The 22866-nt window shown below is 32.1% G+C and overlaps 4 protein-coding genes across 7 annotated transcripts; 3 read left to right on the plus strand and 1 right to left on the minus strand.

Moving 5' to 3' along the window:
• Positions 1 to 249: 249 nt before the first annotated feature.
• Positions 250 to 1028, plus strand: LOC137826321 (nuclear transcription factor Y subunit B-3). Its single transcript, XM_068632251.2, has one exon. It carries the CDS (start codon positions 352 to 354, stop codon positions 913 to 915), a length of 564 nt encoding a protein of 187 aa, XP_068488352.1. The 5' UTR covers positions 250 to 351; the 3' UTR covers positions 916 to 1028.
• Positions 1029 to 2653: 1625 nt separating this feature from the next.
• TIC20-V (TIC 20-v-like protein) lies at positions 2654 to 3676 on the plus strand. The gene has a single exon (XM_068632250.2). It carries the CDS (start codon positions 2795 to 2797, stop codon positions 3437 to 3439), a length of 645 nt encoding a protein of 214 aa, XP_068488351.1. The 5' UTR covers positions 2654 to 2794; the 3' UTR covers positions 3440 to 3676.
• Positions 3677 to 8314: 4638 nt separating this feature from the next.
• Positions 8315 to 12470, minus strand: NMNAT (nicotinate/nicotinamide mononucleotide adenyltransferase). 4 transcript variants are annotated; one of them, XR_016514516.1, is made up of 10 exons: positions 12331 to 12456; positions 11881 to 11963; positions 11691 to 11764; positions 11183 to 11268; positions 10852 to 10935; positions 10595 to 10679; positions 9788 to 9872; positions 9061 to 9162; positions 8651 to 8709; positions 8315 to 8554 (listed from the first exon to the last, which is right to left on the minus strand). XR_016514516.1 is itself a non-coding variant. In XM_068632253.1 (10 exons), exons 2-10 carry the CDS (start codon positions 11958 to 11960, stop codon positions 8452 to 8454), a joined length of 753 nt encoding a protein of 250 aa, XP_068488354.1. In that variant the 5' UTR covers positions 11961 to 11963; positions 12331 to 12470; the 3' UTR covers positions 8315 to 8451. The 4 variants fall into 4 exon arrangements, 2 of the variants coding, with proteins under 2 accessions (XP_068488354.1, XP_090149530.1); XR_016514515.1 differs by lacking the exon at positions 12331 to 12456 and adding an exon at positions 12207 to 12326; XM_068632253.1 differs by having other exon boundaries at positions 9788 to 9867; positions 12331 to 12470.
• A 1553-nt stretch (positions 12471 to 14023) lies between these two features.
• Positions 14024 to 16511, plus strand: LOC137826639 (putative L-type lectin-domain containing receptor kinase S.7). The gene has a single exon (XM_068632694.2). The coding sequence runs from the start codon at positions 14189 to 14191 to the stop codon at positions 16175 to 16177; it is 1989 nt and encodes a 662-aa protein (XP_068488795.1). The 5' UTR covers positions 14024 to 14188; the 3' UTR covers positions 16178 to 16511.
• The last annotated feature ends 6355 nt before the right edge of the window (positions 16512 to 22866 follow it).

Here is a 22866-nt window from a genome sequence, read left to right on the forward strand (position 1 = left end):
TATTAATGTTATGTATATTAGATAAATAATCTAATAATTTTTTCTTATTTACTCTTTTATCTTAATTTTAGAGTGGAGCATGAAGCGGATACGAAAGCAACGGTCCAGATCGTTGCTCCCTCGTGAGATCCAATGGCTGAAAAGGCGTCCGTACAAGGTCACACTTATCCACTAACAACGGTGTAGAAGGCTCCACGTGTCCAGCAGATAAAGGCTTATTAAGGCTCTGATCCAACGGACCCTGCTCATTCCATTCTTCCGTTTTCTCTTCACTCTCTCACTCTGAAGTCAACTGAAGGCAGAGTAGAGAGTTGAATTGGTGGAGCCTTCGGAATCGTCACTGAGTCGTCCATGGCTGACTCGGACAACGACTCGGGGGGAGCGCAGAACGCCGGGAACAGCGGCTTCAGCGAGTTGTCGCCGCGGGAACAGGACCGCTTCCTCCCAATCGCCAACGTCAGCAGGATCATGAAAAAGGCTCTGCCGGCGAACGCCAAGATCTCCAAGGACGCCAAAGAGACCGTGCAGGAATGCGTGTCGGAGTTCATAAGTTTCATCACCGGCGAAGCTTCCGACAAGTGCCAGCGCGAGAAGCGCAAGACAATCAACGGCGATGACCTTCTGTGGGCGATGACAACCCTGGGATTCGAGGACTACGTGGAGCCGCTCAAAATTTACCTCCAGCGCTTCCGCGAGATCGAGGGAGAGAAGACCGTCGCCGCTCGCGACAAGGACGCCTCCTCCTCTGCCGTCAGCGGCTACGATTACTCCCCGTCCTCCGCCGCCTCCATGATGCATCACCAGGGACACGTGTACGGCTCCCCCGCGTTCCATCAAGTGAGTGCCGGTCCGGTTATGGGTAAGCCTGGGCCTGGGCCTGGGCCCAGTTATCCTGCCCCTGGTCGACCCAGATAGAGAGAGATACACATACATAGATCGACGTGGTCCTCTATTTGCCACTCCTTTTTCTTATTATATTATTTTTGAAATCATAAAAAGCGCATATTAGCAGTGATGATCATAACAAAGACTAATGCTTCATTAATTAATTAATTAATTAATTGGAGGCTTGCGTTAATTTATTTAATTAAACTGTGAAGTGAAGAAATATGAACCAATTTTTCACTCTGTAAAGTTAAGACAGTGTTGTTACTGTTTCTGTTTATGTTTCTATTGATAATACTACATATAAATAATCTTTTTCTTTTTTTCTACCACATTCTTATGATTATGCAAATTCTGAAATATTCCTTCTTCTTCTTCTTCTTCTTCCATTCCCAATCATGTGTTCATAATAAAGCCATCACTGTAAACATAACTGTATCAAAGATGGGAGATGGAATGCTGCTTTTACTTTATCTCCAACTTTCTTTCTATTGTTCCATTATTGTCCTTGAGCCTTCCTTTTGGTTTGCTTTTTTATTGCATTAAAAAATTTATTAAATAAAAATTAATTCTAAAAACTAAAATAATTAATTATTATTTAAATAAATTAGAAATCATTTTATAAATTAAAAAAATATTGATATTTAAATTAGTTGTTATTGTTAAAAAAAATTATAAAATAATTTTTAAATTAGTATTTAACATTTAATTATTAAGGTTTTAATTACTTAACATTTTATAATTTAAATTAATTTTGGTTAGTTTTTTAAGACTAATTTATAATATAAAATATTAATAATTTAAATTTAAATAGCTAATTAAAATACTAATATAAAAATTATAAATTTTATTAATAATAAAAATTATTTTAAATATCAATAATTTTTAGTATTTAAATTAAAATCTAATTTAAAAATATAGTAATTAATTATTTTTAATTTTTTTTTTATTGATCCAAGTTTTCTTGGATTTTCCACCGGCCCACAAAGCCCAAAACTATACTTCTCCTAATGGAATCAATCATGCTTTTTATTTATTTATTACCATTTTCAATTAATAAAAATGAAAACTGCTTATTAGAGTTTGGAACCTTCATAAACAGATCTAATTCAGTGACAACTGAAAAAATAGTGTAAAAAAAACAAAAATCGATTGAATAAAAAATTAAAAAGTCAACATTTTTTTTTCTGTATTGAATTCAAATTCGAATTTGATTTAAAAACACACACACCTGTACATTATTCATAAATCTATATCCAATTATGATTTTTTTTTAATTAAAGGTATATTTTTTTTATCAATTATTTGAATTAAAATACGAAAATATAATTATTAAGTTTTGTATATTTATACTATTGTTCCATATAAAGCGACATATGTACAAAATATTTTATATATACACTTTAATTATATTTATTATTTGTTTAATGATTAATTAAGAAAATTAAAGTAATTGTGTGGATGATGTTGTTATTCAAAAATCGATTGAAATTAATATGCAAACACCCGTAATTCGAGTGTAATTTTGCTTATTTATATTTTATTTTATTTTTTAATATCATTATTTTTATTTTATTTCTCATTTGGTTAAAATTAGCCAAGAAAGCTATAATATTTAAAACACAACGATGTGTTATTTAAAACAATTGAAAAGGGAAAAATTGCACTAAATAAAAATAAATGAAAAGACAATAACTTTATTATGTTGTGGGGAAAAAATATCCTATTACAATAACATAAAAATAGTGGTTAGAATATTGAGCAAGTGAAGCAAAAGATATTTTTTTAATTGTTGTTGAAAGAAGAAAGATTGTGATGTTATCGAACCATGTCTCTCTTCTTCTCACTCCTCATCTTCTCTTCTACCCATTTGGCATAACTGTATCAAAATCCAATCTTTTTTACAAACATGGCTTGTTCCACCTTCCTCTGCCCTGTAGCTTCTAGCTTCTCGCAAAAACCACTTCAATCCACCTTTTTGCATTCCTCTGTTAACCCTTCTCTTCTCACACTCAACATTCTTCCAAAGAAACTGAGAAAGCCCCACCAGCTCAGAAGCCTTGTGGTGGCCAAATCCAATGGCAGTGACTCTGCAGATGTTCCTGACCGTTTGATTTCAGCACTCTGTTACTTTTACCCCTTCTTTGATGGCATACAGTATGGAAAGTATGTAATCACTCAGTTCTACCCTGTTCAGGCCATTATTCAACCACTGGTCCCTGCAATAAGAGTTTTCAAGAGCTTTCCCTTTAATGGGTTCCTTGTGTTTTTGACCCTTTATTTTGTTGTGGTGAGAAACCCCAATTTCAGTAGGTATGTGAGGTTCAACACCATGCAGGCCATTGTCCTTGATGTGCTGTTGATTTTTCCTGACCTCTTGGAAAGAGGGTTTAATCCCAGGGATGGGTTGGGGTTGGATTTGATGATGAGTTTGGATAGCACAGTGTTCTTTTTCCTCTTGGTGTGCTTGGTTTATGGTTCTTCTTCCTGCTTGATGGGTCAAATCCCCAGATTGCCCATTGTTGCTGATGCCGCTGACAGGCAGGTTCTTTGATTCACCAACCCATTATTGATAATTTACTTGTATAGCAAAGCAACTTAAGCCTTGGTAGTGGAAAAGTTTGCATTTTCACTTCCACAATAGCTATCCTAGAAAGCTTCTGCGAAACGCATTTTAATTGTTTATTACATTTTCTGGATTCTAGTATGTCTTTCTGAATCAGGATCAAATTATTGTAAGACGATGAAAAGCTTCCCTTTCTCCATTGTTAATTGAATTCAACGTTTTTTTTTTCTCTCTGGATTTGCTGAATGTTTATGGCTTTTGAGTGTTCGCGTTTCTCACACACAAAGACACATTAATTTTTTAGTTCTTACATTGTTAGGTTTTAGTTTGAGCTATATGAGAGTTCAGACTTCAGAGTGGTGTTTTTCTACAATGGTTATGTACAAGGGTGGAGGAGGCACAAATAAAGGTACTTTGCTAATGTTGGAATATTTTTCCATGGATATTTTTGTATATCCTATAGTCTCCTAGGTTGATAAACTTTTCTACATGCGATGGAGGCAAGGCGACCCAAAGGAAATCGTTTGCTGCATATATAGACAGCATGCAGCTGTGGATAGTATTGAACTATTAATTTCAGTTTTCTCTGCTTTTTTCTGAAAGCTTGAAACCAATTTGTGATGTTGGCTGTTATTCGAAAAGTTAGTAAATATTAAGGCACCCATATCCCTATACTAGATCTCAATGCATTTCATTAGTTTCTCACCTCTGTTTGATTGGTTACGTATTTGTTTGATCAAGGATAATCTGTGTGACAATTTTAGATTTTACCCATCCTCTTCTATCCTTTATAGCTTAAACACATGTAGAGTGGTGATGATGGAGTGTGAGCCCGACTTGAATGTGAATGTGGTATGAATTCCTTAAATATTTATGACCGGACTTGGTTAGTTTCTTAAATCGATATGACAAACTTCTCTGAGAGATACAAGATGGTGTCAATGCTTGAGGGTGGTGGGACTAGGACAATCCTAGAGAGGTTTAATCAATCTTCATTTAGCATCTAAAGGTGTTACATTACATGCAGTATAAATTCTGATGTGTGAATGTAAAGTTCCATCACTCTTCCCAAGTTTAGGAGGGCTTGAGGATTGACAACCCTTAGCAATTATGACTACATATCAATGGTAACTTCAGTGTGAAATCAAAGGATAATAGGATGTGGATATGATAGCCTTGGGTACAATCTATTTCTCTTCTCTAACGTGGCATTGATTAATCTTAGGGTGTGTTTGGTAGAGGGGAAGGAGGGAGAGAATCGATTTTGTGTATTTGGTAGTGGGAGAGATCAGAAGAAATAATTTGTGGAACCGACCATACCATTTCTTACATATTCTATTCATCTTTCTATCTCTATCTATACTTGTTATCAGATTAATCAAATTACACAACTTATAAAGCACTTTATTGTTATTTCTCACTTACTTCTACTCCATCATACAGCTAAACATTCAATTTCATTTCTTGTCTATTTCTCTTCTCTCAACTTATTTATTCTCTATTTCTTTCCTCAAAACCAAACACAGCATTGTACTAGTTTTGTTTTTGGTCTCAGCATCTGCTTAAAAGAGCAATCGGAATTCCATTTTATATTGTTGCACTCCTTTCATTATTTATCTGTTGTCTCAAATAGGTTCAAGATGTCCTCTAGTGGGATATATAGGTAACTGCATAAAATTTGGTTCCAGAGGTTCTATGCTTGATCTCACTTATAGTATCTATGATTAACTACACAATACTCATGTATTGTAGCTGTTCTTGAAAAATGCTCATAGGCGTTGAAACCGTATCCACTACTCTGTCTAATTCACCTGATCCAATATCAAACACTCGATAATATTCTTTTGCGAAACGCTTTTATTTATTCCCTTTCATTTTGTGATATGAGAACTGCAAGCAAAACCATTTCAAGTTACCATTGCCTCTTCTCATTTTTCCTTTTGCTTCTTGGTAGACATGATCACATGCCTCCCTGAATTACTGGAATCAACAGGCACAGGTTTGACAAACTAGCTTGACATGCTTATTCAACTAACATGGCTTGTTTCCAAACAACTTTTTAAGGCATGCAAATTTTCTATTTCTTGACATGATGGTACTTCTTCCAAACCAACAAATCGTACAAACCATTTATGCATTTAGAAGCTTTGGAACATTTATGGCCGATTGAACCAAAACTTAATAATTGGTTAGTTGAGACTTAACCTCTTTATAGTATATATAAATCCCTGTCCTTTGAGTTTAGTTTGAGACTTAATCAATGCAATGAATTTTGTACTGATGATTAATTTTTTCATCCAAATATGTCAGGAGGTTATAATAATTCATGCAAACTACTTAACCAACTGATTTAGAATTCCTCTTATATTAAAGATTAATCAACAGCTACTTTATGTATAATTTTAAAAATAATTCCTATAAAACTCAACAAATCTTATTTTTATTCTGGATGACAATTTATTATCAGATAATAGTTTAAAAAATATTTATATTATTAGTTAAATTCTTTAATGTTTAATCTTACGACACTGGTTAGTTAAATCTCCATTGCTTGTTTGGTGCCATACCTACCCTTGTATTTTCCTCTCTTCCCCCTTTAAACATTCTTCTACTCTAACTTTAAACACGCGTATGACTGGTGTGATTCTCAATTTTTCAAGTAATCCTTAATTAGAACAGTAACTTTGAATGTTTTTTTCATACATTTTTTTATAATACATCATTTTTAATTACAACAGCATCTATATTTATTGACAATAGGATATTATACAACAATGAAGGGTCTATCATGTCCGATCTAGAATGATCCTTATTTTTTTCTATCACCCTAAGACCTAAACAACAAAAAGCAGCCAAATTCAGAGGAGAAATATGAAAGAAGAAAAAAGGGTGATGAGAGGAGCTAGAAAAGGCAGAATCATAGAAGCATGGCCTTCACCTTTCCCATAAGGCACGTAGGTGTAGAGATTAGGAGGGGCATAATAAGGATTTGGAGGTCCATAACCATAACCATAACCAAAAGTGTAAGGAGCAGGAGGGGTACAACACTGAACACTTGCAGCAGGAGGACACTGGGACTGGCCTAGTCCTGTCTTGTGTGGTGGTGGTGGTGGAGGGACACCATATACAGAGTAACCAGAAGGTGGTGGTGATGCTCCTCCATAAGAAGGGTAAGCAGAAAGGGGTGGAGTGACCTGCTGACATGAAGGGTCATCATCACATTTAGTTTTGGGACAGTTTTCACAAGTTGGGGTTGTGATGACATCAGCTAATGCATCCCCATATGCTTTAAAATCAAAATTGGACTCTGATAATAACCAAAGTGTTATCACTACAACTGTCAGAAATTCTGCTCCAAACATCTTCTCTTCTCTAAACCTTAATGTTTTACTTGCTTTAGACAAGGAAACATCATTTATAAGAAGCAATGATGGGGATTGCAATGATGAACTTACAAAAGCTTTGAGGATAAGAGTGTTTTATTACAGTCTTGGATCTTTCGTTTCTTTTTATTCGGATATGGTGCCGCATGTCAGCTCATTTGTCATCGTATTATTGAACCAGCACACACTAATGTCCTCCACTCTGCATGACTCTGTGCTAACGGATTCATAAAGTTTCCAACTTTTCTTTTTCACTTCTTCTTTTTCTATCTTTAAGAATTTTTAGACCTTGTCTTTTTCATCTCAGGTAAGAGCTGTCCTACCATTCATGATGAATTCCTCACCATGATGAGTGTATAAGGTGAAAAAGTTTTATCAAGAAACTGTCTTTTAAAGTATATTTACATTATTTTGACAAAATTTAGCAACGACTGTACATGCTTGTTCAAAACATGACTAAGATAAGGCAATAGTGTAAATTTAATTAGTAAGCATATTGATTTATGGTAAATGGTAAGAAGACTTTAAGTCTAACTTAAATCAGACTGTTGACTATACGTGAAACTATATATTTGTGAGTAGTCTGAATGATTCGATAGCGGGTGATCGAATAAGTCTAATTTTTTTTATCAATAAAAAATAAATAAAATAATATGAAACCTTTTAAGAGTGTCTCAACTGTTAATTTATGTGTCTTGTAGCATCTTATTGGTTCATCGTATTTGTTATGGGATCTGTTCTTATCCTTGCAAAATGTTGTTATCCTTGCAAAATGTTGTTGGATGAAAAGTTTACACTATAAAAATTAATTATAAACTTTGTCTAATATAGACAACTGAACAAGTCTTTGCAGTTCTATTAGAAATGGAGACATGATTCTAACTAACGTTCAGAATTAGGTTTGTGTTTTGGAGTTCAAAGCTTTTCTCATAGATTTTGTTAATTCTTCTATATTCCATACTCTTCAAACTTTCTAAATATATGGTATACAAAAAATGAAATAAGTTATATATTTATCAATTTTAAGTAGTTTCTCTCATATGTAATGTGATTCATTTTACAGTTTTTTTAATTATAATATTTTTTTATTGAGAATGAATTTTTTTAAAGACCATATTATTTACGAACTTAATCAATTTAATCCTTATTACATAAAGTTAAATTAAATAAATCAAAAATTAAAAAAACCAAATAACTTTATCTATTTAAATTTCAGATTTAATTAAAAAGTGTGATTTTATCTTCCTATGACTTTTTAAATCGTATTTTTTTTCCTATTTTTAGTTCTTTAATTTGAAAATATTTACTTTAATTATCACATATAATAAATTTTAATTATAATGACATCAAGGAATAAAATTGGAGTATCTATATTTAATTGATATAAATAGAACAAAATACTAAAATTGAATTTGGTTTGGCTTCTTCACTCACGATTCCAACAATGTTGAAGTAAACAACTTCAACTGAATATTTGCAATTTATAAATCAGGTCATTTTATTTATCCGAAAATTTACAACACAGAATTATTTGTGCATTGAAAATGTGATCAGTTAGTGCAATTGCTCGTGCAAAGACCCATATGTCATACATAATGTAATGAGAAACAACAGTAATTACTTATCATTTAAGTTCAGGTATAATTGTTGCTCTCTGATGTAGTCAATCACTTCATCCGCAGTAAGGTATTTTATGGATAATCCTCTTGCAATGCAATCCCTGAATAGTGAAAAAGACAATGAAAATTGAACAACGACTCCCGTTTTGAAATTATTGTCCAGTAACTCTTGAAAGTAAACAAAGTCATAGCATTACCTTACTCTGGTTGAGCTGATTTGATTTGGTACAAGTTCATCCACAACTTTGATATTATCCTAAAAAATTGCAGTGGAAAATTTAAATATGCATAAAAGCTGAGTAGCAAACCAATTCATTGTTGTTCATTATCAGGTGTACACTTAAGTAGTATCCGAAAGCATGTCAACAAAATGTCAGGTGGTTAACAGTCATTCAGTGTCCATGCAGGGGCTACCACACACAAAGGTAATAAATTTTAATTATTTAATTTGCAATTCCCGTGTGGAGCAACACAGTTTGACCTTGATATGGTTAAATACAAATACACAGTAAACAGATATTTGGAAATGTTCAAAATTGATAAACCCCATTTGGCTGTAAACACATGTTGGGAAATAGAAATAGGTCAAGCTCGAAATGTGAAATACCTGATTCTCATTCAGAATTTCATTTTCAGATATAGTCTTCTCAACGTCTTGTCCTTCTCTGCTAATGCACACTACTCCATAATCTTTGCATATAGATTTAACCTAAAGCACAATGACAAAATTATAGTTCATTGTTTCCTTTCCACAACCTGGCAAATCAGTATTCAGCAAAATATGTGGCAATTCGATCTGTTTATGCACTAATCATTCAATCCATTACCATAAATCAATCCATCCGTTCCATTAAAAATAAAAATAAAAAGATTAGTTGAACTGGATCACATTGTTGGATTGATATTTTGCAATGCATTTAATATCAAGTTCTCAATTGCTCCAAATTCATTACTTTCTTTATGAAACAAATCACGGATGGATTAGATTTGTTTAATGCATTTTAAAGGGTCATAAGTGGAATAATGGTAATCCATTTCAATTCAAAATTGATCCAATTCATTAGTTTGACACTCCTAATCTATATTCAACCCATGCTTCGTATCTACATGAGAAGAAGAATATTTTACGCAATAAGTTTGCCATTTCTAACAATAAAAACACCCCAAAATTAATCTAATTCCATTGAATTTGAATTCAACGACCATTAAAGGTTCATTTACCAAAATTATTAGGAGGGCAAAGTCTTGTTCCAAGAATTTCAAAATAACTCCATGTTAAACTAATCTGCGATAAACAATATTAGACTTTTCTATTATATTGAATGCATAAGTACCTGGTCAGGAACCCAGACTCCAGGAATGCCAAAAGAATGAAGAAGATCAGAACCACAGAGAAGCATGACCTTGAGGGATTCTACACTAATCAATATAAAAGCAAGTTATTGTATTGTTATAACATTGTCAAAAACATCTATAGAAAGAAATGAAAGACTAGCACAACATTTTATTTAATGAAGGGAACTATAAATGCTCCTTTTAGACTAAATCGCATTTAAATCGATTAACATATAGGATAGATGATTTATAACTTTTGAAGGCTTTAGCACCATACAGAACAAAGTTGCCCATCCAATCATGCATCTATATTGCACCAAGAAATTGCACAAAACATGTCCAAACATTAAAAATCATATATTAATTATTTAAATCACAAAGTATTCCTAGCACATTTTTTTTTTTAAAGTTCATCAGCAGCTGGGATCAACATTAACGTGACTGGTCTTTCATTCTTAAAAAGGATTAGGGACATGTTTGGGTAAACTTCTTCATAAAGACTTGTAAGAAAGAAAAGAAGAAAAAGTTTTTCCATAAGCTATAATAAAACTTGCTTATGCATAACTTCAAAATCTGATTTGGAGGAGGTTACTTTAGAAAGTTTCTATTAATTAGTTTATGAATAAGTTCATTTTAATTTATGAAGAACTTTATTTCATTTTTTCTTCCTATTTTCTTCTCTTAGAAGTGTTTAGGAAGAAGTTCACCGGAACAGGGCCCAAGATATTTGTTTCAGTGTCACTTCTTCCCTTTGAGATGACAATTAGATTAAAGTGATTTCATTAAGGCTAGTTTTTCGAGCATACCTCTAGATACCAACCCAGTCTCACAAACAGAATTGTAGACTCTGGAGAGAACAGTTAAAGTGCGTTGATATGTGCTCTGACTTGCCTGTACCAGTTTATAGACAGATAAAAATGCAAAATATTAAGAAATAAGGTTGCCAGAGAGTAAAATATTTCTTGCAACACAATGACATCAAAGCACTGTCTCTCAAATTCTTTTCACATTCAAAGGGAATAGAAAGATATGTGCAGTCTAGCTGATAGAAAGAGTAATTTACCTCCCATTGATCAACCATTACAAAATCTGAACTTTTGCAGGCTAAATGGCATAACTGTATTCGATGTTTCGCAGATATTAGGCCCTACATAAACATACGAGCAAAATTCAATTAGACCAACATGTGGCAGTGAAACTAATAGCAAAACTTAACATACGATTTGATCTCTTTTCTGAAAAAGTAAATTGAAAACTTGGATGTGTTTTAATTCTCAAATAGATTGCTGACTGACTCTCAATAATATAAGCTTTCCCCCGAGCTATGTTTTACATGCAAGCATGAATATAAACAATGGATAATCTTTTTCTCTCCTTGCCTGACAACAACATACCTTTTTCTTGTATGCATCATTCACAGGAGACAAGTAACCTCCAATTACACAGTAGCCGTCTGAATTCAACGCATCTCTTGCAAGCTCTGAGGATAACATCCATAAAAATATATATTTTTAAAAAAAGATCAGACAGACAGAAAGTAAATGAAAATTAAATGAGAGGGAATATTCTCATAATATAATTCCATTCTCATTTCTTGCACTTTTGGCCATTACATTATTGAGAAACCAATGCATAATTATTCTTTTCACATGATGTATATGAGATCTTAATACCCCCTCCCCCGTATTTCTTCTACACTCTACAGCAAAAAAGAAAAATATCAAATTTTCAATAATCAATACTTTCAAGAGTGAAGGTACAGTCATGCCATTTCTTAGGAGTGGAAGGTGTTAAAATTATTCAGTATGAATGTCTCAGGGTAGAGAAACAACAATTTTCTGCACTGCAAACTTGAGAAAATGAGAATAAAGAAAAGAATCTGAGCTCTAAAACTCAACTCACCAAACATGCGTAAATGCATGAAAGTAGGTGGATTAAAGCTTCCAGTTGCCACCAGGATTACGTATATCTTGTTGCTGTTTTATTGGAACAGAGAGAAAGAATGTCATAATTCATAATAAGGTCAACAGAAAACACCCCCGCAAAATTACCCAAAATAAATAAATAAATAAAAAATAATACAGGAACATACTTGCTGGTGTTTCCAGGGGCCGCGGGTTCATTATTAATCAAATTTAAAGCCAATTTATCCAGTGGTAGAGGAACATCCATGACCTGAAGCCATTAAAATACCATCATTGCCCAAATCAAAACGCAATCAACTAGTTTTTTTCCTTGATTAAGTGAACTTCAAATTCCAGTTTCAAGCTCTAAATAGAATACAATATGCGTTTTTATTCAGCTAAACGGGAAGGTATGGAGTTTCAAGCTAGAAAAAAAAAATGAGAAATCATAGATAAACCATAATTTAATGAGAATGAGGTGCAATTGATGAAGCAATAGAAGAATTAGCCTTACAGAATACATAAAAGCAGTGAAGAATGGGTGGATTTTGGATTTGCCTAGTGATTGAAATCAGAGAAGTGAATTGAAATTGCAGTGAATTATAAAGAAATGAGTTAAAATTGCAGAGAGAATGAACCTGGAAGTGTTGCTTGAAGCACAAATGCTACGATTCATCAAACTTTTTCTTTGTTTCATGAATTCGGTTCCTTCAAACACGTCAAATTCCAAATTCCAATATTCCATTTCCATGCCCGCACCATACTTCACGCTTTTTTTTTCAACAGAATTCAATTAGATGGGCCAACAAATCCACGCACGCTGACGCTGGCCCAATTGGGCCTCTTGGATTTTACCTTGGGCTGATTCTCCCTACACCATATTATTTTAGATTCGCACTCAAAATGTCCATGTGAAATTACTATAATATCTTTAATGAAGGAAAAACTAGGTTACATTTAAGTGTACGCAACACCCAAAAGTAAAGATACCTTCTGAACGTAGCAATCCGAAACTAAAAAATCATTATGGATATTCATATCCATAAATCAAATACTTCTTCCGGATATAGGTATCTGGAATTCATATTACACTAGTATCTGAAATTCATATTACACTTCCGAACATATGCATTCGGAACCTTAAATTGGAAATAAAATAATCTTATGGATTATTTTTATTCTAGAGATACTGACATTTCCTTCCGAATTCATGCATTGTAAGCTTATATCCAAACTTTTGGATATCGTCATAATTCACCTAAAAAATGACGAAAATAAAGATGCAATGTGTTTTCTTATCTCAGAATAATCTGCACCGCAACTAAAAGTCAAACCTTTTCTCTACTTCCACACCAACATAAGCTCCTATGCAACTAAAACAGACACCAAACTTCTATGCAGCTTTTTTTCAAAGGAAAGAAAATAAAAGCAAAGTTACCTTTATAAAATGAGAAATGATTCTTTAAAAACCTTTAGAATTTTGTAGAAGCTTAAGGTGATGAGTTTATATATAAATATATATAATAAAGATTAAATTTATAATTAAATAATATAAAAAAAATATTAAAATGATAATATTCTCAATATTATCCTTAAAAAAATTGTGTTCAGTGCACATAAAAAAATATATGATGGAGGGAGAAATTGTCTTTACCTTGACACCATGTTGGCTCAATTTTAAAAAGATACACGCGCGAACCTAGCTTAATTAGTTAATTAATTATACTAATATATTTTTTTTTTGAAAAAAGACATGAGAAGTGCTAAGCTAACATACTAATATATTTTCATTGACTAAAATTTTTCAAAGCTATAAAATTATAAGAATTGATAATATAATTTTAAAAAAGAATGTAATGGGGAATACTTGAGAGAAAATTATAAAAACTAATATTAGATGAAAATAAAATTAAAGTAAGATTTATAGATTTTTATATTCATATTTTATTTAAATTTAATAAAATAGATAACTAATAAAAATAACTCTTTTAAAATATTTGTAATAAAAAATAATTTGTACAAAAAAACTGTAAACAACACTGAAAATTATGCATGGAGATGTTTTCCATAATCGATTGCATTTGCGTGAACCTGCAAATACTTTTTCTTGGACACAAATGAATTAAATCATGTCATTGATCAAAGAAACCTCATCAAAAGGTTAAATTTCAATCCAAAAGTATATTTGAATTTTCAATTCTATTTTTAATATGATCCATTTTTATAAAGATTTAATATAAACTAGCCCATTAGAATTTTTTTTTATTAAAAGTTCAATGTATTTATTTTATTTATTAAATGCTTAAATAAAACTAAAATCTACGTATGAGTAATCCAATAAGATAAAATAAAACAATATAAGAATATTTGAGTTGTACTTTATGATGAAAAATAGAAGAAAAAAAAGTTATGCATGGAAACATTTCTCCATAGAGATAGTGTTACAGAGAGAGTTCTCCATTCACTGATTGATTTCTTGTTGATTCTTGAACGTGCATGTCCATGGTTGTCTTCTTCTTCTTCATGCTGTTCTTCGCCGCCTCGTGTGACGTCACAGCCACAGAAAACAGCGTCAGCTTCTCCTTCTCTTCTTTCACTCTCAACAACACCAACTTCACCCTTCTCGGCGATTCCTCTCTATGTACCAACGGCGTCGTGAGACTCACCAACGCCGCCATCACTTCCAGCTCCGGCGCCGTCATCTACACCTATCCCATCCCACTCTTCCACCCTCCAACCGCCACCTTCGCCTCCTTCTCCACCACCTTCTCCTTCTCCATCAGCAACCTCAACCCCACCTCCTCCGGCGACGGCCTCGCCTTCTTCCTCTCCCCCAACCTCTCCTTCTCCGCCCCACTGGGGCTTCCCTCCGCCTTCGTCGCCGTCGAGTTCGACACGCGCCTCGACTCCCGCTTCGACGACCCCAATGAGAACCACGTCGGCTTCGACGTCGACGCCATGAAGTCCCTCAAAACCGGTGACCCCATCTTGCACGGCATCGACCTCAAGAGCGGCAACACCATCATTGCATGGATCGACTACAACGCCGATCGAACTCTGGTCACCGTTTTCTTGAGCTATTCACTTCCGAAACCCGTCGACCCTGTTCTCTCCGTCAAGTTCAATCTTTCTAAACACTTTAGAAACCCCGTCTACGTTGGATTCTCCGCTTCCACTCCAGGAATCACCGAGATTCACCAAATCCATAGTTGGACCTTTCGCAGTGCTTTTGCTCCCGCAAGAACGAGGTTGCCCCCTCACAACGTTTCCGTGGTGGGAACTGTTCCTGTTTCTGGCTCAGGTTCTGCCTCCGTTTCTAACTCTACTTTTTCCAAGAAGCGTGACAAGGGGGCTGGCATTGGTGTGCTTGTTGCGGGTTCTGTTGCTTTCTTTGTGGTTTTTTCAATCTTGGGTTATGTTTTTGTTCGGAGACAGAGGGGTGGGAGAGCAGAGGATTTTCAGAATGGTTTCGTGGCGTGTCCGAGGGCGTTTGATTACAGAGAGTTGAAGTCCGCGACAAGAGAGTTTCACCCGAGTAGGATTGTTGGACATGGATCATTTGGGACGGTGTACAAGGCTTTCTTTATCTCTTCCGGAACCATTGCAGCAGTGAAAAGGTCGCGGCACTCTCACGAAGGGAAAACAGAGTTTCTGGCAGAACTCTCCATCATAGCCGGTTTGCGCCACAAGAATTTGGTTCAGCTGCAAGGATGGTGCGTCGAGAAGGGGGAGTTGTTGCTGGTGTATGACTTCATGCCGAATGGAAGCTTAGACAAGATGCTTTACAAGGAACCTGAAAGGGGGAGGTTGTTGAGTTGGTCCGACAGGGTGAACATTGCTCTTGGGTTGGCCTCTGTTCTGGTTTACCTTCACCAAGAATGTGAGCAGAGAGTGATTCACAGGGACATCAAGGCAGGGAACATATTGCTGGATGGAAACATGAACCCCAGGTTGGGGGATTTTGGATTGGCAAAGCTCATGGATCATGACAAGAGTCCAGTCTCCACTCTGACTGCCGGAACAATGGGGTACCTTGCACCAGAGTATCTTCAGTACGGAAAAGCCACTGAAAAGTCTGATGTTTTCAGCTATGGGGTGGTGGTGCTTGAAGTGGGGTGTGGGAGGAGGCCAATTGAGAGAGAAGGGACGAAGATGGTGAACCTGATTGAGTGGGTTTGGGGGCTGCACCATGAGGGGAGGGTGGTTGAAGGTGCTGATAAGAGGTTGAATGGGGAATTTGAGGAAGAGGAAATGAGGAAGCTTTTGCTCTTGGGATTGAGTTGTGCTAACCCTGATAGTGCAGAGAGGCCTTCCATGAGAAGGGTGCTTCAGATTCTGAACAATGAAGCTCCACCACTTTTTGTGCCAAAAGTTAAGCCAACACTCACCTTTTCTTCTGACCTTCCCCTCACCATTGAAGACATCATGTCTGATGGTGAAGAGTTCAGTACCAGCCAATCTATGTGTGAGATCAAAATCAACTGAACTCAACTTATTCTTTTCATTCTTTAATCCTTTCCAGGGATCATCATCATTCATACATACTCATAGCTCATTCACTGAACTCTCATGTCATGTGTGTGCTGAGGGCACACCAGAAGAAGCTGGTTTTGTTTTGGTCATGGCTCAAACAAGTAACAATAACAATGGTGTTTGCAATTTTGCAAGTGTACAAAATGAGGAATGTGAACAATTGACTCACAAGTTTGTATGTTGTTACTGTTAACCTAGTTTGCATAGTTTAGCAATCATGCAGTCATGTTCCAATGCACAATTCTTAATCAGGATCCTGTTTTATAAAAGAAAAATTATACTTTTACAAATTAAAGAGTTGTAACCTATGTAGCATACACACATACACCGATACATATGGATACAGACACTGATACGACATGGATATGAACACAAAGATACGTATAATATCTAAAATGTAGGATAGAGGGACACGAATCTATATATTATATAATTATGAAATATATAAATTGACAATAAATATTTATATGTATAAGTATGTTCCAGATTATTTTTTGGAGAAAAAAATGTTGTTCAGATTCAAAAGAATTTGTTTCTTATTTTTATAATCATAATAAAAATTTATACAATAAGTTTGAATTTTTAGAAAATTAATGTATTTTTTCTTTTTAAAATTGTGTTAGAACTCTATTAGAATTATTGGAAATCTAACAAATACTTTTTGAATTGGACACTTCACGGATACGTGTCCTACAAGTGTCATACGAGTGACACACCATTTAAGAGAAGTGTCTGAGTTTCATAGTAACTTTGATTTAACAGTTTAAAAAATATATAATAAAAGATAAATTTTTAATTAAATGATGTGAAAAATAATTAAAATAATAGTATGAGAATTTGTTGAGTTAATGTAGAAAAAAAAGTGAAATGTGAATGTATGATGACTTTAAAAGAAAAATTATAGTTTGGGCTCTTATTCTGTTATCAAACAAACTAAAAAGAGTGTCACCAAAATTAAAATGGAAAGTTCAACATTAAGCGTATCCTTATTATGTAAGAGTATAGTATTTCAAAAAACTATTTCAAAACTATTAATTATCAAATGATTTTATTATTATGATTTGTTTTATCGTTTTAATTTGATATTTTGTAAAATGATTATAATTTCATTTTTAATTTCATTTTTTAGCGTGAATAATATTATATATATTCATATAATGCGTAGATGATTTATTTGGGTCCCAATCCAATATCTCCCAAAGGAATTAATTCAAATAAATAAAATATCATGGGAATTAAAAATATATGTTATAAGAATTAAAATAAATAATTTTAAAAAAGAGAACAAATTTCGTCAAGAACCAAAAGAAAAATACAATTATATTATATTATATTTGGTATCATATTAATCTTAATTAACTTCTTCATCATTCTATATAAGGCATTTTTGACCAGGTTAAAGATAAAAATTATGAAGCTCGTACATGTCTTTTAAATGGTATGTCCGTGTCGAACATATGTATTAAACATCGATACTTGTACGACATTCATAGGATACGTATCGATGAAGTGTCTAATATTTGTTAGATTTTTTATAATTTTAGCATGATTTTAACACAATTTAAAAAAATACATTAATTTTTTAAAAACTAAAACTTATGATATAAATTTTTATTATGATTAATGAACAAATTCTTTTGAACTAGTCATAAAAATATTTGTCTGTTAAAAAAATTGAAACATCTTTATACACATAAATTTTTATTATTAATTTATATAATTTATAATTATATAAATATATACATCCGTGTACCCGTATCCTATATTTTAAAAATTATACATCATGTTTATGCTATATATAAGGAAAAAATAAAATAAAGAAAAGATCCAGATCGAATGAGTGCATCTTTGCCTTGTTTGTAATCTTGTATCTTCACCTGGTAAGATTTTCTGAAGCAACAAACTCTTTTGCTTACATAGTTGAACAATATATTAACTTTTCTATGTCATCATCACTGCTAAATAAGGTTTTATAAGTGACATGTGTTCCTCATAAAACATCATTGAGTTTATTCAAAACCCTTCACTGCTTTTTCAACAATATCTCTCACATAAATCTATTTAGTGGGTCACACATTTTCCTTATAGTATATTTTTGTCACTTTATACTTTATATATATATCCACAAATTTCCATATTTGAATACTTATTCACATTTACAAGTCATACAAAATTATGATTAGAAATATTTTTAAAATTTGTTTATCATTAATGTTAATTGAATCCATCACTTGTTACCTTTATGAGTAAATCCGTTTGAGGATGAAATCCATTCCAAAATGGACCAAAACTGACCTTTACAGAGTGATAATGGCAAAATCTTGAGTATCACTTAAGCAACACTATTTCCTATGTATATCACTTTATACTGGTTTTAGGGTTTATTGAAAGGGATTAATAACAACAAAGTGTGTTTTTTCATAGAAAAAGGAAGACCAAAAGTGAATACATTGTTCTTCCTTTCCACTCTCAGAGGTCCCAGCAGATAAATAATGTTACTACCAACTTGTGTATGGTGTTTAAGAAACTATATTTAATTCAAGCACTTCAAATCTAAAATTTATCTAAGTATACTATTAAAAAATTATTAAATCAAAACTACTTTTATAAAAAAATAATAATTAATTATTATATTGATTAAATTAAATACTATTTTTTATTAATATTTAAATTAGTTTTTATTATTAATAAATAATTTTTAAATTGTTATGAATTAACTATTTAAATTTTAGCTAGTAATTATAGATTTTAATGTTTATATTTAAAATTTTGATATTTAATTAGATAATAAGTTAGAAACTATATATTAATAATAAAAATTAATTTAAATACTAATAATTTTTTAATATTTAAAATAATATATAATTTAATCAATATAATAATTAATTATTTTTGTATATTAAATTAGTTTTTATTTAATATTTTTTAAATTTTATTTTTATTTAGTGACAATGATTTTTTCAGTACAAGAATTACATTTTTAATTTTGCCATTTCTTGTGGAAAATACAGTTTAATTATAAAGAAGAGGAACCATAATAATAAAAATTCTTAAATATGTTTGTCACAAATTTTTATTTGTTCTTTTTATATAGTTTATTTATGATTTTATAAATTAAAAATAAAATTTTACTAATACTATTATATTAATTGTTTGCATTTCATTTTTCTATTTTCTATTTAGTTTGAGAAACCAAAATTCAAACTCAAAGAGAAACAGTTGATAATGTTTAACTTTTGGTAATATATATTTTTATTTTTTAAATTAATATAAATTAATTTATGTTAATTTATTGACCCATTAGGCCAGTTATGTCTAAACCAGCTCATTTCACAACTTGTCACAACCAGTGTTTCAATCTAAATAGGATAAATATGTATTTTATAAAATTAAGTTGATGATGAATAACCATTTTTAAATACACAAATTAAATTATAATTAAAACCTAAAAATAAATAAATATTTTTTAATTTATGAAAAATAGTTTATAGGCTTAAATATATTTTTTTAAATCTTTGTAAATATGACTTTGTGTAGACTTTAATCTTCAAAAAATTTCTTATATATAGTATTTTTTAGATAATACACTTCTCCTCCAAAACATTACAATAACAATGAAGAGAATCTTCTTAGTTGTATTCACTTTTATTTCCCTTATCTTGAATTTGAAGTTGTTATGAAAAAGGTGATATGTTCATATGACAGTGATTTGAAGGAGCATTAGAATTTATCAGTGGCATGAGGTAGACATGCCATATCTGAGTAGTTTGAAAGGGACATGTTTATAACCAATAGAAGCTGAGATAAGAAAAGCTTGACATACCTTGAAAGGTATAACACATAGTGGTGCATGTACTGTTCTAGTTTAGCTACCTAGAAAGCAAAGGCATGTGAATGTGATGATGACAGAGGAAGAGAGAGCACACTCCCAACAAAGGCAAAAACTCCTTTAACCATTCTCGGGTTGTGCTCTCTCTCTTCTGTCAACATGAGATGAGATATCTCATCACAATCCCTCCAACCACCAATGAACCCTTCAGCAGTACCTGTCATTACATGTCAACCATCATGCATTTCGATCAGACCATACATATACATTTATTAATACGGCATTTGCATGTGCACCTTTCCTCTACCACATTCACCATCTTAATTCTTCCTACTCTATTTTCCCTCATGCATATTTAGCCACTCTTTTCTGCATTTTTCATCTATACATACATGCATACCATTATTAATCTTAAACTGTGTTCAGATCCCTTCAAGAAACTCATTTTTAATAGACTTTTTTAATGCACATCAATCTAGTAATAAGAATAGATCTTCTCTCCTGCTCAACAAATATGTTTATCTGTCAACTGTCAATCATATACTAAGTTTATAAATATACAGTTAAGTCTATCTGATTATACTTTTTTCTTGTTTACTCGTTTTGTTTGAGTCTTGTTTACTTGATTATATTAAGAAAGCTGGTTTCACTTAAACTTGTTTCTTCCTTTTTTATATCTCTGCATATTAATTAAGATGTGAGACTACTTTCTCTAACACACAATTAGGTCAAATTTGAAAGCAATACCAAACTGAGAAAACTAATGGTCCAAGCCATAAATAATTCTGGGAAATATTGTACACATTTTTTGAAATGTTTCTTTAATGTTGGATGTAGTTTCAAGACTGGACTCTCAAATAAAAGAAAACATATATGTTATTTCTAATCAAACCTGTTGATTCAGCTTCAACTTCAAGATAATATAGATAACTTAAATAAATGCATAAAATGATAGATATATACAGATACATAAATGAACTCTTTCCATGCTTTTAGAATGAATCATAATGAAATGCAGTGAGTTTTAACGAAATCTGCTTGATCTGTAAAGAAGTAAATTCATGTTTTACTTTTTAGCCTATATAATTTATGCAGACTATTATAACAACCATGGATCTTATTTGCAAAAGGATCAGAAAAAAAACATGTAGATATGATGCTGATTATAAATATAATGAATGAGTATTCGTTTAAATATACTATAAATTCTTTAGAAATGATATGATATATGCACAGAGATTATTAGTACATGATATGGATGTTGAATAATAGGATTGAACAGTTAAGCATGAATTCACCTGCATATTGATTTTCTTTGATTCCAAATCAGTCTCACCAATTTAAGCTTTTCTCCCTTTCTACAGGTAGGAGAAAACTATGCATGATAACCTTCATAATATATATAGGTAGGAAAAGCAAAAGCATTCTAAAGATGGAGTTATGGAGAGGGAAAGATGAACACATTTTTGGTTCCTGAACATGATGAAGGCTCTAGAATGAGGAGAGAAAAACGTATCAAACAAAAACTCTATCAAAACTCAATATGTCACTGCACAACAAGATAGGTTCTTATATAACATCAAACTCATTCAATTTTTATATATATATATATATATATGTATTTATATATGTATTTATATATGTATGTATATATGTATGTATATATATGCCTATATGGTCTATCTAACCTTCTATAGGTGTAATAAATGTAGAGATGTATTCTTAGGAATATCACCTAAGTAATTAATTACAATCATGTATTATTAATTAGTTTGGTTAAGGGTTTTTTTATTGAATACTTTTTTTTTTGAAAATAATGACAATTAATTCTAAGGAATTATAAATAAAGAGATCAAAGTCTCCTATTTAATATTTCCTCTGTTTCTTTTATGGTTTTGTGTGTTGTTGGTTAAAGTTGTTTGACAGAAAATAAGAGCTGTAATATTTTTTTAAAAATATAGTAGATATTTTATTTTATTCTTTATCACTCTATATTAAATATTTGATGGAATTTGAGAAAAACTAGTTAATGTTATAGTCAACTTTAAAAATGAGAATGAAATGAAAAAATAAAAAATTAATTCTTACTCTAAGAAATGATTTTAAAAAGTAATATTGAAAACCAACTGCTAGTAAAAAGAAGTGCATGCAAGACCTTTAGGGTAAATTGATTCAAGCATCAAATTTGAGACAGTGGAGGTTTGTGCGAAGATGACAGTGAAAGTTTTGTACTGTTCGACTGAAACTGTCGCCCTTTGTGTCGTTAGTTGAATGCACGGAGCCAATGAACTACACTGCTGAATAAGATCCTAGGTAGCATTTTGCTTGAAAATCAAATGACTTTAATTTTCATCACTAACAACATTCTACACATTTTTATTGTTAATCAATATTAAGACTTATATTCTTATAAAATCGATTTATTAAATAAGGATTTTTCTATCAGCTTATTAAGAGTTTGAGACAATTTTTTTCCACATATGAGAAGTAATATCGTTAGGGTTAATTAGTATTGTTCCCTTGGAAAGTTAGTGTCATGTCACGGTTTTATCTTTGAAAGACGTCTCGGTAACTCATGAGCGACGTGAGATTATATTAACAATATCGAAACAAGTAGTATGAAATGTGTTTATATCTGATATATGTGTTAATTCTCTAACAACAATTAGTGCAAAGATTTTCAGATGATCAAAATGATTAGTGGTTCACTATTACTATTATAAGAAAATTGCAGATATCAAAACATTTATTTTCTTGAATCATGGTAGCAGTATTAAGAAGAGAATACACTTGTGAGAGAGAGAGAAACCAA

This window comes from Phaseolus vulgaris, chromosome 8 (assembly GCF_051622355.1).
Source record: "Phaseolus vulgaris cultivar YP4 chromosome 8, ASM5162235v1, whole genome shotgun sequence".
Lineage (NCBI taxonomy): Eukaryota > Viridiplantae > Streptophyta > Magnoliopsida > Fabales > Fabaceae > Phaseolus > Phaseolus vulgaris.

What these genes read in the sequence shown, in the direction of transcription:
- LOC137826321 (XM_068632251.2), top strand. Translation starts at nt 352, where the DNA reads ATGGCTGACTCGGACAACGACTCGGGGGGAGCGCAGAACGCCGGGAAC.
- LOC137826639 (XM_068632694.2), top strand. Translation starts at nt 14,189, where the DNA reads ATGTCCATGGTTGTCTTCTTCTTCTTCATGCTGTTCTTCGCCGCCTCG.
- TIC20-V (XM_068632250.2), top strand. Translation starts at nt 2,795, where the DNA reads ATGGCTTGTTCCACCTTCCTCTGCCCTGTAGCTTCTAGCTTCTCGCAA.
- NMNAT (XM_090293404.1), bottom strand. An exon ending in ATGATGCATACAAGAAAAAG is followed by an intron (nt 10,936 to 11,182) that starts GTATGTTGTTGT and finishes ATGTTTATGTAG; the next exon opens with GGCCTAATATCTGCGAAACA. An exon ending in ATCAGCTCAACCAGAGTAAG is followed by an intron (nt 8,555 to 8,650) that starts GTAATGCTATGA and finishes TTCACTATTCAG; the next exon opens with GGATTGCATTGCAAGAGGAT.